We start from the raw sequence: 15,440 nt of genomic DNA, 5'->3' as shown, positions 1-15,440 counted from the left end.
GACCGAGCGGACCCAGTCAGTGTGCCCTCGAAAGACCTTGAGTTCTTCCCCAGTCACTGCATCCCAAATTCGTATTGTCCTGTCATTGGATGCTGAGACCACACTGGATCCGTCAGATGAGAATGAGACCGAGCGGACGTAGTCAGTGTGCCCCCGGAAGACCTTCAGTTCTTCCCGGACACTACATCCCAGATTCGTACTGTCCTGTCATTGGATGCCGAGGCTATCTTGGATCCATCAAATAAGATTGAGACCGAGCGGACCCAGTCAGTGTGTCCTCGGAGAATCTTGAGTTCTTCGCCGGTCACTGCATCCCAGATCCGTACTGTCTTGTCTTCGGATGCTGAGGCTACCTTGGATCCATCAAATGAGAACGAGACTGAGTGGACCCAGTTGGTGTGCCCTCGGAGGACCCTGAGTACTTCCCCAGTCACTGCATCCCAGACTCGTGCTGTCTTATCATCTGATGCTGAGGCTACCCTGGACCCGTCAGATGAGATTGAGACTGAACGGAGACCGTTGGTGTGCCCTCGGAGGACCCTAAGTTCTCCCCAGTCATTGCATCCCAAATTCGTGCTGTGGTGTCAAAAGATGCTGAGGCTATCCTGGATCCATCAGATGAAATTGAGACCGAGCTGACCCAGCCGGTGTGCCCTCGGAGGACGTTGAGTTCTTCCCCAGTTACTGAATCCCAGATTCGTACCGTCTTGTCTTCGGATGCTGAGGCTACCCTGAATCCATCAGACGAGAATGAGAGCGAGACAACACGGTCAGTATGCTTTGAAATGATGTGAAGGCACCCAGAGTGCTGCCTTTGCACTGTTGGAGGTGTTCATAGGAGGATTTGCGATATCGCCTTTGCCAATCTGCATCGGACGAATGAGATAGAGCTGAGTGTGCAATATGTCCAGCAGATGCCGAAATGACTCCGTAGTATTGATGAGCAAATTGATGGCATTGCAATAGAAGTTGGAGTAAAGAGGTCCCCAGATTCTGACCTTGTAATTGGCGGCTTCGAGTCTATGAACCGGTATTCTGTATCTCCCGGGAGTTGGGAAGTCAAAAATGGATCACATACCTCACACCACACAATCACTCTCTCCAATGCAATCAAGGCATTCCTTACTTCTCCCAGCAGGCTCAAGACTTCCAACCATCTGATTGCCGATTCAGTGATGAACATTTCTAATCTGATGAAAAGCTCAGTTGGAGAGTTTTCGATTTCCACAACGTGGAAAAGGACATGCAACGCGGCATATTGAATGTCACCAGGGATCTTCGACAGGATCTGAAAGGAGAGATCTGGGATGTCGGAGTTGAGGATCAACGGGTTGAGAAGTTGAAGATTATTTTCCTCTGGCAAACGGCTGAGGGTGTCAATGCAGAATATGGCGATGCGAGAGTGCAAATCATTCTTTTCTAGCTGCACGGCAAGTAAGGAGCCACTAATCCGCTCCAGGATGTCTCGCGTGTGGGAAATATCTAGGCCTTGCACCGGGCACGCAATTTTGGCAAAAAATATGGCAATTGAATGAGCAAACCACCCCCTTGGCATCGCGTCGCTCAAGGGTTGCCACCGGCGGCTTAAGACTCGCTGTGGAAATCAAATTGTAAGTCATAAAAAGGGGCATAACAAAAGATCCACGTACCCAAACCGAACCCTGCAACGCCGTCATAATCTTCTGCCAGGTTACTAACGACTTCCCAATCCACTGCACTACACATGGCTTACCGTATTGGGTGTTACTTGGGCTACCACTCGCTCTGATATCCTCTCTCGAACAATGGGTGCAGTATTAGGAGCAATAGGGCGCCCGAATGCATAGCGCCCGTCGCCTGAGCCTCCGAGATGCTCTTGCAATAATGAGCAGAACAACCAACAGTTCTCCTGGAGCAAAGCATGGCCATTGAGAATGTTTCATGCATCCTATCAACACGGAATCATACCGGCCATATTCTATATTCCAGTAGTTCTTCACAGATGACGCGAAGATAATCGCTAAAATCAGCGAGAAAGGGGGGTCTATCAAATTCTTGGATGTTTTCTTGGCGTGCCGTCCCAATAAGGGCTTCCTTAGACGCTGAGAGCTGGGCCTGTAAGGGTGTCAAAAGCGTGTTCAGCAACAGATAGACAGCGGACCCTTACTATATCCTTAGCAGCAGTTCTGCCGAGTTTCCGGGCGAGTGATAGAAAGCTTACTCCGGCCCTCCGATCAATTCGTAGCCATATGTCCTTTTTCTCTGGACGGCGTAACTGTAAGATAAGGAAGCGATGTAGGACGAGATTTCGATACTGAGAATAGCAGGATGTGCTGACGATCCTGGCCATTTGGAGCCATAAATGCTTTTCAATGACTTTCTCGCAAAGATCCTTCAGCGAAAATATCTCTCTGGTGCTTCGGGCGGACAGAACCGAGCCATAGGAGAAGGTCGAAAAGATAGTGGGGGTTCGCTTAAGCAAAAGAGGCTGGTCACCTGTGAAAAATTCGGTATTCTTGTCATCCTCAATTGGCTCAATAGTATCTAGAGTACTCCGTCCAGATTCCATCTCAAAGAAAGCATCCTAAGGCAGACGGTGGTTCGATCATCAAGACGGATAATTAGGCGCTAAACAGTACTCACTGCAGGTGCATCCTTGTCTTCAGTCCCGACGTTTTCCTGAGAGGAATTTGTCTTCAGCAGGAACGTCCCACCAGACGTGAGCACGTCGTGAGTCTGCGGACGAGGAATAGAGTCATCGGTTTCTCCAACAAGTGGGAGGAGCATCTAATTTGGCAAAGGGATGCCCAAAGTTTAGTGAGACTTTTCCTATCGAAGAGTTCAATCGACAACGTACGGTTAGTTGTGGCATAAGTAACCCAGTAGGAAACTGCCGCTAGCCAGTTGTACTAGCAAACCAAACCTGATCTGGCAACACAGGTGCCACGGAACGGCACGTAGTCAATACACAACTAGGGTGCCTCTAAAATATCGTTGAAGGCTTGAATTTGACATTCAACAGGGCACAGTTGATTGAATTCGTCTAAACTGAATTGAATCTGAAATTCCTTGGGTCTGGTATTTCTCTCTTTTTCCCCTTCATAGCTACCATCTGCTCGCTGACGCCAGGACCAGGTGGAGCGGCAGTTCTCATAGGTGGTGAATACCGGACTCAGTGATGATTTTACACTCCCGCACGTCAGCACCCCATTCCCAGCCCATACAATTCGTATTTTTGACACCTGTGAGAACCAGACGAGCCGAAATATGAAACCACAATTTGGGGAGCGTCAATCCAATGTGTATTCCCCGCAGCCCATCGACTAGCCGGCAACCCTATATAAAAAATAAGGAGGGTACAATACACAACAAATGAGTGTGTCCATGCAAGAGCCCAACAGGTGTAATCGCGCAGCGAATAGGCTACAACACAATGAGTCCTGAAAAAGAAACAAACGAGTGAGTGAGTGGATGGATTGTTGGGGGGGAGTGATCAATGCCAGTGGTAAAGGCTATAGTGTTAATGTATCACATTTGCTAGTTGGACGGGCCCAAACTCCCCAAGGATCACAAGGGTCTTAGGCCAGAGAATTATGTATGGGGTTCGCCCTGTCCCGGAAACACATCACTCGAAGCAGCGTTGATTCTAGGAGAAGGGTATGTTTCGACCATATAGCGCACGAAAACCGATGACAGAATAACGGGTAGAAGCGTTACGAGTCATTGAATCAATGATACTGGGCGTAATGGAAGGTGCGACAACGGTGTGGCGGGGAATTTTGGGTATGTTACTGACAGTTGACCATCCTCCAGGTAAGCGTGGACGTCGGAGAACTTATATGAACAAGGAGATCCCACGGCAATTAGAACCAACTGACCTCCGAGGAGAAACTTGATGAGACATACCGGAGTCCCTGGCGGCAGAGGCAAGGTCCTAGCGTATTTCCTCTCCTTCCTCTCCCGTACGAGCGTCCCGTCTCGCTCCTGTCGCTCAAAAACAGAGGTAGACTCCCATGTGATCGTTAATCGATCAAATTGATATGCAACGTGTATATCCTCCTTGCGTACGTCAGGTAGATCAAATACTGCGGTGACATAATCGGCATCGTGGTTTGGCTTGAGATGGAACCTAAGAAGAAAAGCAGGTCGCGAAGCGAAAGGAGCATCACGAAGGGTAAATGCGCAACGGCGCAATTAGGGACGGAGTCAGCGACCACAACGTCATTGTCTGGTAATGGATGCGGGTTCTTACCTTGACTTCCTGCGCTTAAGCCTGCTCGGCGCTCGACTAACAGTGGTGACCCCTGGGCCTACCATGTCTAAACTCCCCTGATGGAGTGTCCTCTTCCGCACGATAGTTTTCGTCATCTTTTGCTTCCTCGCAGTAGCCTCTTCCCATAGCTTCTTAAAATCTTCATCATCAGACGAAAACACCTCTGCTGCGCCATTCGGAACGCGGGCGTCTCTAACACTGATGGAGCCTGAGCTCTCGCATCGAGGGGAGTGAGTGGAGTGAGTGGGGTAAGCGGAGAGAGATTAGACCGCAGGTCGTCAAAATTTTCGGAAATGGATTGGTGTTTCGCTGATGTTGGCGCGAATGCCTCATCAAACAAGCGATCAAATGCGTCCCAAGAGCGGATGAGAGAGTGGGTAGACCCCTGCCGCAGGCTGGAACGTCTTGTCTGAGAGGCCGTCGTCTCGATAGCGGGTCCCATTATTTTGAGCCGGGGCAGAAAAAGGACGAAGGTGGGACAACAAGACGACTGGCGTCAAAAAAGGTCTTGTCCGGCAAGAGATCAAGAGAGCACAAACTGACGATTCTAGAGAGTACAGCGACTGTAGACAAAGGCTCTTATAGGCTGAAGGCATGAATGAAAGCTACCACGAGGCTTATCCATTGCAGCAGATAGGCTGCTTGGAGAACGCGTGTACATGATGTGGAAACCATTCTAGTAACCACGATGCCAGCCCGCTACCTGGAACACTGGCCGGGATAGGTGGCCACATTAGGTTAATGGACCCGAAAAGGTGGCTCGTTGGTAGCTCTTAGTGTTGGACGAACCGTAGCAACTCCGGACAGCCATGCTATCCCCTCCCGACATGGGTCACGAAGATATATGGTATGGGAAGCAGTGCTAATATCAGTCAAGACTTTCGTCCTGTGCGCATGGTATTGTGTGGAGTCTGCCTATGTGTGGAGTGCGCAGTGGGCGCACTGATGCTGCATGCCCGTGCATGGGGGTTGATTTTCTTGGGAATTTGCTAATGTCGCAGAGCGCGGGCCACACCACCTCATCAATGCTGCTCGCTCTAAAGCCTGCACTTCCCGTTGCACTCATCGCAAGCGTTGATGTGAATATCGCATTTCGCGAATTCGGAGCATCTCGTGATCGAGTTTCGGAAAGCCAAACATATTACATAATGTGCGCCGCAACTTTTGGTAGAGGCAGGGATCCTGCCTACCGGGGAACATCGGTCTCTTCTCGTTAAAGAGGGTCACCTGCCTAGAACATCGGTCTTCTCGTCAAGAAAACGACGCTGAGCCTGGAATCCTCTTGTTACTCCTACAAACTATCCTCTCCAATGAACGACCTGGGGCAGACCAACGACTCTGACGCTTTGATCGAGTGATCCGAAGAGCTCAAATCCCCAATCGACGATGCATGTTTGACACTCCCAGTTTCGTACTTGCAATCCGTGTCGCCGCGGTTCTTACCGAATTAAGTTTCTGGAAGGATTTTACTTGATACATATGTCTAGACATTTCCTGGACTTGTGGGCAAGTCCTCCGGCGCTTACTAGTGAGCACGCTCTACCGTGCTTGGGCCCATAGGAAGCATCTCATATGCGCAGTCTACACATCGTCTCAGGGGAGGATTATTCATCGCCTGATACATTCGAGAAGCCAGCCAGCCAGATCAGTTCGGCGCCCTTTCGTTCAACCCGGGATCCGGCGGAGTTGGTGTTGGCAATGGGTCTTGCTTGTCCTGTTGCCTCTTTTGCCTCTGTTGCTACACTCACTGTTGTGAAATGTCTGGGCACTTTACAAGGAAACGCCTCGCCAGTTCAAGGTGAAAGAATGCGACCAGTAAACTCTATACACCCAACGGCCCTGTTTCGCAGCCGCGAAGATAGAAACGGGCCTGAAATGTCACCAATCGTAATGGCAATGTGGCAAATTATGAAACGATTGAATGAACAATTATACCACACTAGAGGTAGAGGTATAGGCATCACACAAGGGCGGATGAATTTGGAGGCAGGCATTACTGTGGTTGAAACCTCCGATCAGCACTACCTTGAGTCGGAGCAGTCGAGATCAGTACCGCACCTGATGAGACCGCGCAAAGGTATATGATCTGACGCTCGACGCGTGATTGCGACCGAGTTCCTGCTACGGCTAGACGGTAGGAGATCTCATCATGAGGGGCGAATAAGTATTACGCGATATTCTCGCTCTGATTCCGGGAGGTTATCTCAGGGGCCAGCAACGTGCACCAAGTTGTCCAGGCGTACCTTCGGGGATACCTTGCCATATCCAGAATGGGTCGTCGAAGAACTAACACTGTGCGCATCTGAGTCGTCCAAGTTGAATCTGACATAATGCTTAGAGCGAGCAGATGGCTTCGCGGCAGAAAGCTCCACATCCTCCGAACTAACGAGCGGAGCTACTTTGCTGTTAACAGAAAAGGCACCCATGTCCTTTCCTTGAGACCTGTTGACGGTCAGAATCTTTTTCCAGAAGACGTAGAAGCCATAACCGAAAGCGGTGAGAACAAGAACGAGAAAGATTATGCCAAATGCGGTTTGAATGGGCTTTGGACGCGTAAATCCGACATGCTGTGGAGGATAGGGATCTTGAATATCATGAAGAGGATGCTTGGAGGTGTCGGGCACGTTTCCAGTGATATTGGACAGGTTGGCGCACTCCGACCGATTCATGAAGTACGCCTCACACGTTCCGTTCGTGATGTTCGGCGTGATGAACATGTGCATTATGTATAGTGAGACTGTTTCCGTTAGATAGCTAGTTATGCGATTAATGAATGTGAAGAAACAGTGTGCTGTATCCAGTCAATGTCCGTGCGGAGAATTAGTTCACAGTGCTGTTTCACGTCAGGCCTAAATAGGTGTCCCGCCATCGAACGGAAGCAAACTCGACCAAGACGTGAGCCACACTGTTCGCGGCGATATGGATGCGTGTAAAGCCCATAACCATGCAACTACAAGTGATCCAACCAGCTATACATGCCAAAGAAAATGAGTCCTTTGTCACTTCCCAGCCTCACCTCTCGCCTCCGTCCATTCGGTAGTCCCGCTCTTTCGTCCACTTTCCCCCTCCGGAATTTGGTTGCCCTCGGCGCCGGATTTATTAGAGGCTTTCCACCAGTTATGATCTCGGTAATCTTCCGCTTCCAGCCTTTCAAGCTCAGACTTCGAAAGGTAACCCCTCCTCCTAGCTCTTATTCTTTGGAGTACCTATCAAGGGGATATAAGCCACGCCACCCGCAAAAAGGGATTTCCATAGAACTGCACCTCTTCGAGCTGTGTATCGCTATACTGTCTCATCCTCATAGCCTCGTCCCATTTATCCTCTGGAATGTATGTGCGAGAAACGTCCATTGCGCCACCATCGACGCTGAACGCGACAACAAGACTCATCTTCTTCCCCCATCCCTTGGAGTAGAGATGATGCTGGTCCCGTGCATTCTCACAGGAGTCAAGATGAACCCAGCGATTGAGAGCGGTCGAGTAGTACTGTCGTACAGAAAACGTGAGGAATGTTGTCATGACCTATATCCATGCACACCTCGTTCCATACGTGATCTTCTGCATTCCAAACTTCGGGTATTTGATGTCATAATCAGATCAAACCCAAAGGTGCATAGAAACACACCATATCGGGCGCGTAAGCCAATGGCACGCAGAAAGACGGTGAAGAGGTTCGCAAACTCTCCACAGCGTCCTTTCCTGCTTTTCATCAGGGATTCCAAGGAGCTATCGGTGGGAGGGTGTTATTAGAGGACTAGAAAATAATTGGAGGGACAACTGAGCTGACTTATATCGTGGAAATCGTGACTCGGTTCCGCAGTTTGGACAAGCATGGACCTCCACTCTTCCTGCACCTCCTTGCTTCTCCTCAGCTGACCGGGGGCCGTCCATTCGTCTCATTTTCATCTTGACTTTCTTGCCGGTCGGTTGTCCTTTATCGTCAACCTCCTCCTTACACAGCGAATTTGTACATAGCATGGGGTCAACCCATTCCATAAAGTTCGGCTTGAACCATTTTACTAACGCTTCAGCAAGGGCGTCATCAAATGATGGAAGGGGAGTCAGGGAAGATTGGATTTCTGACGCAGTGTTATATAGTTGATCGATCGGAACATGTGTCAATGCAAGCTCCTGGTATGCATTTATCCCAGATCAGTAAGGTGGTCCGCGAGGGAGGCTGGATAACAAATTCACCTGCATGTCTTCTCGCTCGTACTGATCCATTTGCTCATCACAATTGATAAGCGCCTGTTCAAACGGGAATTTTTGAGCGCGAGCGGGCTGTGGAGGTGGAGGGGAGGAGCACTTTGAGCCAAGGTTTGCCCCTAGGTGCTTGTGCAGCCCACAAGACGACAAGTGCCATGAAGGGCTTTAGTTGCGTTGGAGCCGGTGGTTTAGGAGTCCGAACACACTGAACCAAAGCCATGACATGAACATTCGGTTATGGGTCCTCAGCACGTGGAATAGACCACTCACTTGGGCCGGGAACTTGCCCTAAGCAGGAAATCACTTACAACTCTCTGAAGCCCAGCATTGTCCATCTGCGACCGACAAGCGCCAGAGTCGCACTGCCACCACACGGCACCAGCTTCTCGAAGATGTCTTTTTTGGGTTCAAATGCGCCGGGCAGCGGAACCCCCGGTATGACGCGTTCAAATGTCTCAGTGTTCTCTAAAGGCTTCATACCTTTTTTCCTATTTCCCTAATTCACAGACCAAGCTATGCGAAAGCAGCAGCTAATGGACCAAGTCCGGAGAGAAATGCAAACCCAGCATGCACAAGCCTTAATGGAGGTACGCGTAGTGTTTGTTTGTGAGTCTCTTGTGATTCTACTAACTATTTGAACCCGTTCTAGAAAATTGTGCGTAGGTATTGATTGACCTGCTGAGGGAATAAGACCTTGAAATTTTCATCAGAATGATAAATGCTTCCAAAAGTGCATCACAAAGCCTGGAGACTCCTTATCCACATGGGAACAGGTACCGTCCAAATATATACTCAGTGGCGTACTTGTTTTCGATGCGTATACACGCTAGGGTTGCTTGGGTAACTGCATGGATCGGTACATGGATGCATGTACGTTTCACATTCACTGCGTTCATGATATGCGGCACCTGTTTGCTTACCAAAGGCTTTCCCAGTCAATATTGTTAGTCGAACCTATGTCTCGAGATTAAGTCAGGAGGCTTCCAATTCCTCGAGTTCTTCGCAACGGAGAGACGACGAGATCTAGGGCCCCCAGTGCATTCGTGGTGGGTTTCGCCTACTCTGCCTGGCCTTTCAATATCTAATTGACTGCGCGTAATCCGGTCAGAGACAGAATAGACCGGGTCGGACATTGGCAGAAATGTTCAAGCCATTTGTCTCGTCACAAGTATCCTAATTTGTTGGTAATCCCAATTCGGGTTCGACGCGAAGCATGCAGACGGTAGCAAAATGAAATCTAATTGTTGCATATTTAACAACTCGAGATCTGAGTAGGATTGCGTTCAAGTCATAAAGATGAAGAAAAGTAATACAACGCATGAAAAGAATAAACACAAAAAAGGAAGAGCAATTTTATGGTGGCCAAAAGAGACGAAAAATATAACCGTTCCAATCAAAGGGATGGCAGCATTGATGGAAGCGTGTGTCAGCAACGACTGACGAAATGAAACAAGCAGAATTACAATGCGGGAGGGGTATAGGCGAGAAGACGGATCTTCGACCGTTATTGTAAGGCGCTATGAAACACGAAAACGCCAATCACAATGGGGTTATTTGGTTTTAACTTGATATGGAAACAGGGATTTTGCATGCAGTGATTGCTGTTTTCGTGTTGTTTCGTATCATCGTCATGAGTGCAGGTCGTTGCAGGACCGAAACGGAAACGAAGGTGATAACATCCAAGAACGAAAGCAGATTTGCATTCTACCTAAACTATCTCGAGGAGGGAATATGCTGGTTGATCGCTGAGCAGACAGGTTAGTACCAGTGAAAAGAAATGTAGAGTCGTGAAACGCACCCCGCGACCAAGTCAATGCATCTGATGTTGTCGCTGCTTCAAAGTACAATATAGCCTTGTTATCCACGAGGCGCAAGGTACTTCCGTGAACGACGCTTGCAGGTTGTAATGACGTTTGCATTCGAAGGACGGCCCAGAGGTCATAGGGACAAATCGGATCTTTCCCTTGAGAAGGTCCTTGCATAAAACTAACATGTCGTTGCAAAGCAACGCAACGAGCGGTCGGGGCGTTAATTCTGGTGCGAGGCACTCTACCTGCACGAGTGTACGTTCTCCATCAGGTTTAAACACCTCTGCGTAAGTCGCCGACTTGCGGACAACTCTCGACAAACTCAGGTGCCCGTCCATAATGAGACGTCTTCCAATGAATCAATGAGCTTCCAAGTCTCAAGAAGTTCAATAATATGCACACCTATGAGGCTGTACCAATGGGCTGGGGAATTTCCCGCGAATCTTCGCTTGCCAATTGATCAGCTTTTGGCGGGCCTCAGCCTCCCTCTTTCCTTCATTCATGTTATCTGCAACGGACGAAATGTCTCGCAACGCAATCTCCAATGGATCCTCAAAGGCAGAGTTTTTGGGAGGCGTACAATGAGAGAGATTCTCGAGCTAGCGAGAATCATGAGTGTTGACTAAATTAAAGTCTTCAAGGACACTTACGAAAAGCTTATAACGCGGAATACGTTGAACTGGAAGTAATAGATAGGCCTGCAAATCCATCTGGGAGTGCCTAGGGTTTACACGCGACCGTTTCATGAAGGCCTTTATGCGTTTCCTCTGACTCGTTGTCAGGGGAGTGTTATTGGCGGCTGGGGTGTCGGGTGCAATACCAGCAACGGCAGACATGGTGAGTCCTAACCCTACTATGTTGGTTGCCCCTGCAGCTGGTGTGATGTTGCCTGTGGGTTTCTCATTCCACTTCCGAAGTCGGGCCACAGCGTTATCAAAATTACTGAAACAACCCAGCGTAAGTCCACACGCGTACGACTACGTCCGATGGGGCACTTACTTGATGTATGTCTGATACAATCGCATGAAAGCGGCTTGAGATACAAACACCATAGCAATCTGACCGCGACGCCAGAGGATATCTCGCCAGCGGGGTCTTCCGACGTCTCCTTCAGTGGGCAATTGCTTTCTCCAACGCCGGCAAGAATGCATCCTTGTGGAACTGATACAGTGATTCCAGTCCGTTGAATACAATGCGTCGCTCGGTCGTTGGAATGACGGTCTCCTTGTTCGACTGGGTTCCAAATGCGCTCGTAATATATTCTGTGGATGGTTTCACATAGATGTCAATCAGTTCTTGAAGCTGTGAGACGTAAGTACGTTCCGTCCTAGAACAGAATAGAAAATTGTCAAGAGTCATCCGCAATACAGTACGGTCTGGTGCTCACTTGACAATTTCCTTGACGATCTCTGTGCGTTTGGCCTTATCCTCCTTACACTTCCGCTCTTCAGTATTCCCTGCAGAGCCGCCACTCTCCGTGGTCGTGATACTCATAGCGCCATTCCGCAAGCTAGCCATAGACTGCTTCTTACTAAGTTGCCCAGAAATCGACGAAGGCTGCGACGAAATAGACACAAACGAGCTCTCTGAAAACACTCTGGAGTCAGAGTTGAGCGTCGGTCTCCGCTTCTGTGCACTGTTCGTGGGAGAATTAGGGCTAGAAGACGGTGTTGGACTACTAGGGATTTCAGGAACGATAGGCCCGTTGAGATCCGAGAGATCTTTCAGATACGCCATGATGGATCGCAAAGCTCGTGCATGTGCCTCACGTCGTCTCATGGCTTCAACTTCCTCGTCCAAGGGTGTCATCTCAGGCAGAGGGGGTACAGGAGGCACTGACGACACATCTTCGGCAGGTGAAGCGCTGCCATTGACCGCAACCGCATCGGGAACGAATGGACCAGGACTAGGAATAGGAATGTTCAGTGGTTGGCCATTCGAAGCTATGAGGTTGAGAGGGAGGAAGCTTCGTCGTCGCTGTGCGCGATGAACAGGAGTTGCGGGTGATGGGGGCGCCAGTGTAGTAACTAGTTGCGCTAAAAGTTCCATACTTTGCTTTTTCTGCAGATTGGGCTTTGGAGGCGGCAGCGGCGGGGGCACAGGAAGCTCCTCTTCCTCCTCTATGAGCACTTCAGACATGGTAAGTGATGGGAGAGGTAAAGGAGCCGTGGGCCTGAATTGTGGCAGCATCGGAGTAGCAGTCACAGTTGGTACTTCGAGGGGTGCAAAAGGCTCTACTGAACCAGGATCTCGTAAGAGATTAGCGACCGGAAATTCAGGAGAAGCGACCGTGTGAATGGGCAGCGCAGATCGGGCAGACTTCGGAATAGAAGCTAAATCTGTGGCACTCTGAGCGCGCGCAAACGCAGCACGACTCGAGTCCTTTGGGGTACTCCCACTTCGCATCCTGCTCATGCTCATCTTCTTCAGGAAGCCCCATTTCTTTGTCTTGTCAGCCTTTTCTCCATCTGGTGAGGTTGGTTCTCGAACATAGACGGACTGCGAGGTCAAGCGTGCACTAGCTGTGGAATTTGATGGGGCCCCAACCTCGGACCACATAGAAACTGGGACACGAGACCTATCCGGACGGACAGCGACGCGAGGAAGACTGTCAAACTTTCGCAAGCGCGAATCCAAACCATCTTCAGGTTGCGGAGATTTTGAGGTTTTTGGAGCAGTCATCCGGGAGAGCTCATCTGCGCTTTTCATACGTCGAATGGGACCTCGGCTGGCCGTGGAGGTGGGTGTTCTTGGTTTCGAATCTATTGCGTCCATGTCATCCGATTCGTCAGTAGGATTAAGAGCTGAAAGATAAGCCCCAACTAGTGAGACAGAAGACACAGCTCCAGCACCAGCAGTGGATGGTCGGGCCGGTGCCCGGGGTCGTGCTGAAATCATCTCCACACCGTTCTGAACTGGGGTAGACGCTGCATAAGCGGAAGAAGGGGGGCGCGACCCTGTAACTGAGTAAAGAGATGGTTGGGCACCTCTACGATAAGGAGACGTCATGGACATGGATCGCCTAAGTGTCGATTCTGGCACTGACGGGCCACCCAGGGAAGGAAGGGGTGTCTTGGGAGGTGATGAAGGGGCCTGAGCTTCCTGCTGTACATCCGGTGCAGGCGGAGTGTATGCTTCTGGAGTGAAAATCGCATTTGTAGCGTTTTGCGGGCTGTTGGTGGGATATGCAGGGGTCATAGGGGAGCTATCGCTAGTGATAAGAGGAGCAATGAGAGATGCCCAGGGCTCTATGAATGGATTCCCTTCTAAAAGCAATGTCTCCAGAGAGGACAGAGTGCATAGCCACGACGGTAACGAGTACAGCCGGTTTCGTCGAATGCTAAAAGTATGCAAGGCAGATAGAATAACCATTGATTGAGGAAGCGCTGTTATTCCAGTACTGTCAGCAATGAGCACACGCAATGACTTTAGCTCGGAAAGCCACGCGGGGAGTACTCGAAGCGGATTGGCTGCAACGTTCAATTCTTCGAGAACATTGCAGGACGCCAATACGGGGGGAAGTGCGGGGAGCATGTTGCAAGATATATCTAAGGCAAGAAGTGTATTTGGAATGCTCAAAAGAGCGGAAGACAAGAACACAGGCATCTGGTTGGGAGTCGATGAACCAGCCAATAACAGATGGGTCACACCTGCAAAGATCCACCGGTAAGACACAGGGAATGATATACATGGAGATTGTGTGCGTACCGGAGTGTATGATCAGGGAGTCCACGGATTTCCCTTCACCACGGACTATCAACCCCTTCCCTTCTTCAGCCATAACAATTGCAGCGGTACGTTCAGCCTCAACGTCATCCTCATCAACGTCCTCATCGTCATACACATCGGTTTCACTGTCCGTGGGCACGTCATATTCTTCCCGCTCATCAACAGCACTCCAGTCGTAGCTCGTTTGGTTGTTCAATCCTGAGGCGTCACCAACTGGTCGACCAAGAGACGAACCCGACCACCGCTTTGGATCACTGGGTTGTTGACCGGATACTGAAGTGAAAGACGATGCAGATGCAGAGTGGCTCAAATGAGCCACTTCGTCCGAGGTGAGAGCGAGCCCCACAGCGTCCGCTGGATCCAGCTCTCCAGAAACATCTGCTTCCCCCACCTCATAGGATGTATCTGAGGGGTATAGTGCGGACATGGGCCCACGACGGGAGTGGTCCTCTGAGGTATCGTAATGGTCGCTATTCCGGAGCCCATATGGCGGGTTCGTGTATGCCAGTGACGAACGCGTTGAGGCCGAAGAGGACCCTTCGGAAAAAAGTGAGATTGGTGGAGTCATGGTCATACCACTCTGATGATAATGGCGTTGTCGTTGGTGGTAAGACGGGTACGGGTCTGGATACAAATTAGGGTCTGGTAATTCGGGAACAACCAGCGGAGTTGAGAGCATTTCCACAAGACCAGGAGCGCTATAAACAGTAGCTTTGGCGTTCTGAGGGATGTATCTAGGAGGCATAGGGGGAGCAGGGGAAGGAACACGGTTCTGAGGACGCGGTGAGGTTTCGGACGCAGAGCGGTGAAGCATTGTTTCGTTTTCGGCTGCAGAATCGATTATTATTGGGGCCGCTGATTCCTCCTCCTCAGGTAAAAAGAAAATAGGGAGAGAACCCCCTTCCTTACGAGGCGAAGATCCAGAAGGATAAGATGCGGGCGTAGGAGCTCGAGGACGCGCTGATTGATGGATTGATGTCAACGGATGGGCAAGGGTGTTCTCCAAGTTTTGACTGATGAAACTGTATGGGTCGACACCTAAAATGCGGGTTATCGATGCGGGTGAGTGAACCGATTAGAAGAGAGATATTCTGGCAAAGCTGGAAGTGGGATGGATTTCTGACGGAAGGTCAACACACGATTTGCCAAACGCAGAAGCGCGCTCGGCCGCTGGGGGAATGATTGAAAGAGTGCCCTCAAGGCTTGCGTCAACAGAAGAAAGAGGAGGCAAACGATGACGGGCACAGAAGGAACAGCGAGGCAGAAGCCTGTTGCCAATCCGTTTCTCGTCAGGTTGCAACTTCAGGGTTGTTTCGGGAGATTCCAGGGACTCAAACAAACGTTGAACTCACCAAATTGGGACACGTCCTTTGCATTATTTTCTTTGATGGGAAGTCCTTCCGGACCCAGAGGACAGCTGAGGATGGGACTGCCACCGGGTAGTGG

General features: G+C 50.1%; 7 protein-coding genes across 7 annotated transcripts; 2 read left to right on the top strand and 5 right to left on the bottom strand.

The window, feature by feature from the left end:
* Window positions 1-1,974: 1,974 nt before the first annotated feature.
* On the bottom strand, window positions 1,975-3,004 carry EI90DRAFT_2530720 (uncharacterized protein). The gene is made up of 5 exons (XM_039053186.1): window positions 2,837-3,004; window positions 2,623-2,766; window positions 2,295-2,563; window positions 2,147-2,241; window positions 1,975-2,094 (listed from the first exon to the last, which is right to left on the bottom strand). Exons 1-4 carry the CDS (start codon window positions 2,849-2,851, stop codon window positions 2,214-2,216), a joined length of 456 nt encoding a protein of 151 aa, XP_038920266.1. The 5' UTR covers window positions 2,852-3,004; the 3' UTR covers window positions 1,975-2,094; window positions 2,147-2,213.
* Window positions 3,005-3,428: 424 nt separating this feature from the next.
* On the bottom strand, window positions 3,429-4,471 carry EI90DRAFT_2530671 (HSP20-like chaperone). Its single transcript, XM_039053185.1, has 3 exons — window positions 4,232-4,471; window positions 3,886-4,108; window positions 3,429-3,813 (listed from the first exon to the last, which is right to left on the bottom strand). Exons 1-3 carry the CDS (start codon window positions 4,345-4,347, stop codon window positions 3,700-3,702), a joined length of 453 nt encoding a protein of 150 aa, XP_038920265.1. The 5' UTR covers window positions 4,348-4,471; the 3' UTR covers window positions 3,429-3,699.
* A 1,201-nt stretch (window positions 4,472-5,672) lies between these two features.
* On the top strand, window positions 5,673-6,396 carry EI90DRAFT_2529819 (uncharacterized protein). Its single transcript, XM_039053184.1, has one exon. The coding sequence runs from the start codon at window positions 5,825-5,827 to the stop codon at window positions 6,335-6,337; it is 513 nt and encodes a 170-aa protein (XP_038920264.1). The 5' UTR covers window positions 5,673-5,824; the 3' UTR covers window positions 6,338-6,396.
* On the bottom strand, window positions 6,397-7,308 carry EI90DRAFT_2529818 (uncharacterized protein). Its single transcript, XM_039053183.1, has one exon. It carries the CDS (start codon window positions 6,973-6,975, stop codon window positions 6,457-6,459), a length of 519 nt encoding a protein of 172 aa, XP_038920263.1. The 5' UTR covers window positions 6,976-7,308; the 3' UTR covers window positions 6,397-6,456.
* Window positions 6,956-8,693, bottom strand: EI90DRAFT_3041291 (uncharacterized protein). The gene is given in 7 exon segments (XM_039059087.1): window positions 6,956-7,458; window positions 7,516-7,737; window positions 7,790-7,821; window positions 7,877-7,977; window positions 8,039-8,382; window positions 8,446-8,583; window positions 8,603-8,693. 7 exon segments carry the CDS (start codon window positions 8,612-8,614, stop codon window positions 7,252-7,254), a joined length of 1,056 nt encoding a protein of 351 aa, XP_038920262.1. The 5' UTR covers window positions 8,615-8,693; the 3' UTR covers window positions 6,956-7,251.
* Window positions 8,694-8,727: 34 nt separating this feature from the next.
* On the top strand, window positions 8,728-9,722 carry EI90DRAFT_3041287 (Tim10/DDP family zinc finger-domain-containing protein). Its single transcript, XM_039059086.1, has 7 exons — window positions 8,728-8,892; window positions 8,965-9,044; window positions 9,107-9,112; window positions 9,168-9,230; window positions 9,288-9,327; window positions 9,393-9,503; window positions 9,566-9,722. The coding sequence occupies exons 1-6, from the start codon at window positions 8,850-8,852 to the stop codon at window positions 9,482-9,484; spliced, it is 324 nt and encodes a 107-aa protein (XP_038920261.1). The 5' UTR covers window positions 8,728-8,849; the 3' UTR covers window positions 9,485-9,503; window positions 9,566-9,722.
* EI90DRAFT_3041285 (uncharacterized protein) lies at window positions 9,676-14,832 on the bottom strand. The gene is made up of 9 exons (XM_039059085.1): window positions 13,974-14,832; window positions 11,653-13,915; window positions 11,401-11,592; window positions 11,265-11,360; window positions 10,916-11,207; window positions 10,668-10,864; window positions 10,525-10,613; window positions 10,256-10,432; window positions 9,676-10,202 (listed from the first exon to the last, which is right to left on the bottom strand). The coding sequence occupies exons 1-9, from the start codon at window positions 14,806-14,808 to the stop codon at window positions 10,171-10,173; spliced, it is 4,173 nt and encodes a 1,390-aa protein (XP_038920260.1). The 5' UTR covers window positions 14,809-14,832; the 3' UTR covers window positions 9,676-10,170.
* Window positions 14,833-15,440: the final 608 nt, after the last annotated feature.

This window comes from Cantharellus anzutake, assembly GCF_015039405.1.
Source record: "Cantharellus anzutake strain C23 chromosome Unknown EI90scaffold_8, whole genome shotgun sequence".
In the NCBI taxonomy this organism is placed as follows: Eukaryota; Fungi; Basidiomycota; class Agaricomycetes; order Cantharellales; family Hydnaceae; genus Cantharellus; species Cantharellus anzutake.
The sequence above is the reverse complement of the archived record's forward strand: the minus strand, read 5'-3'. Positions and strand labels throughout refer to the sequence as shown.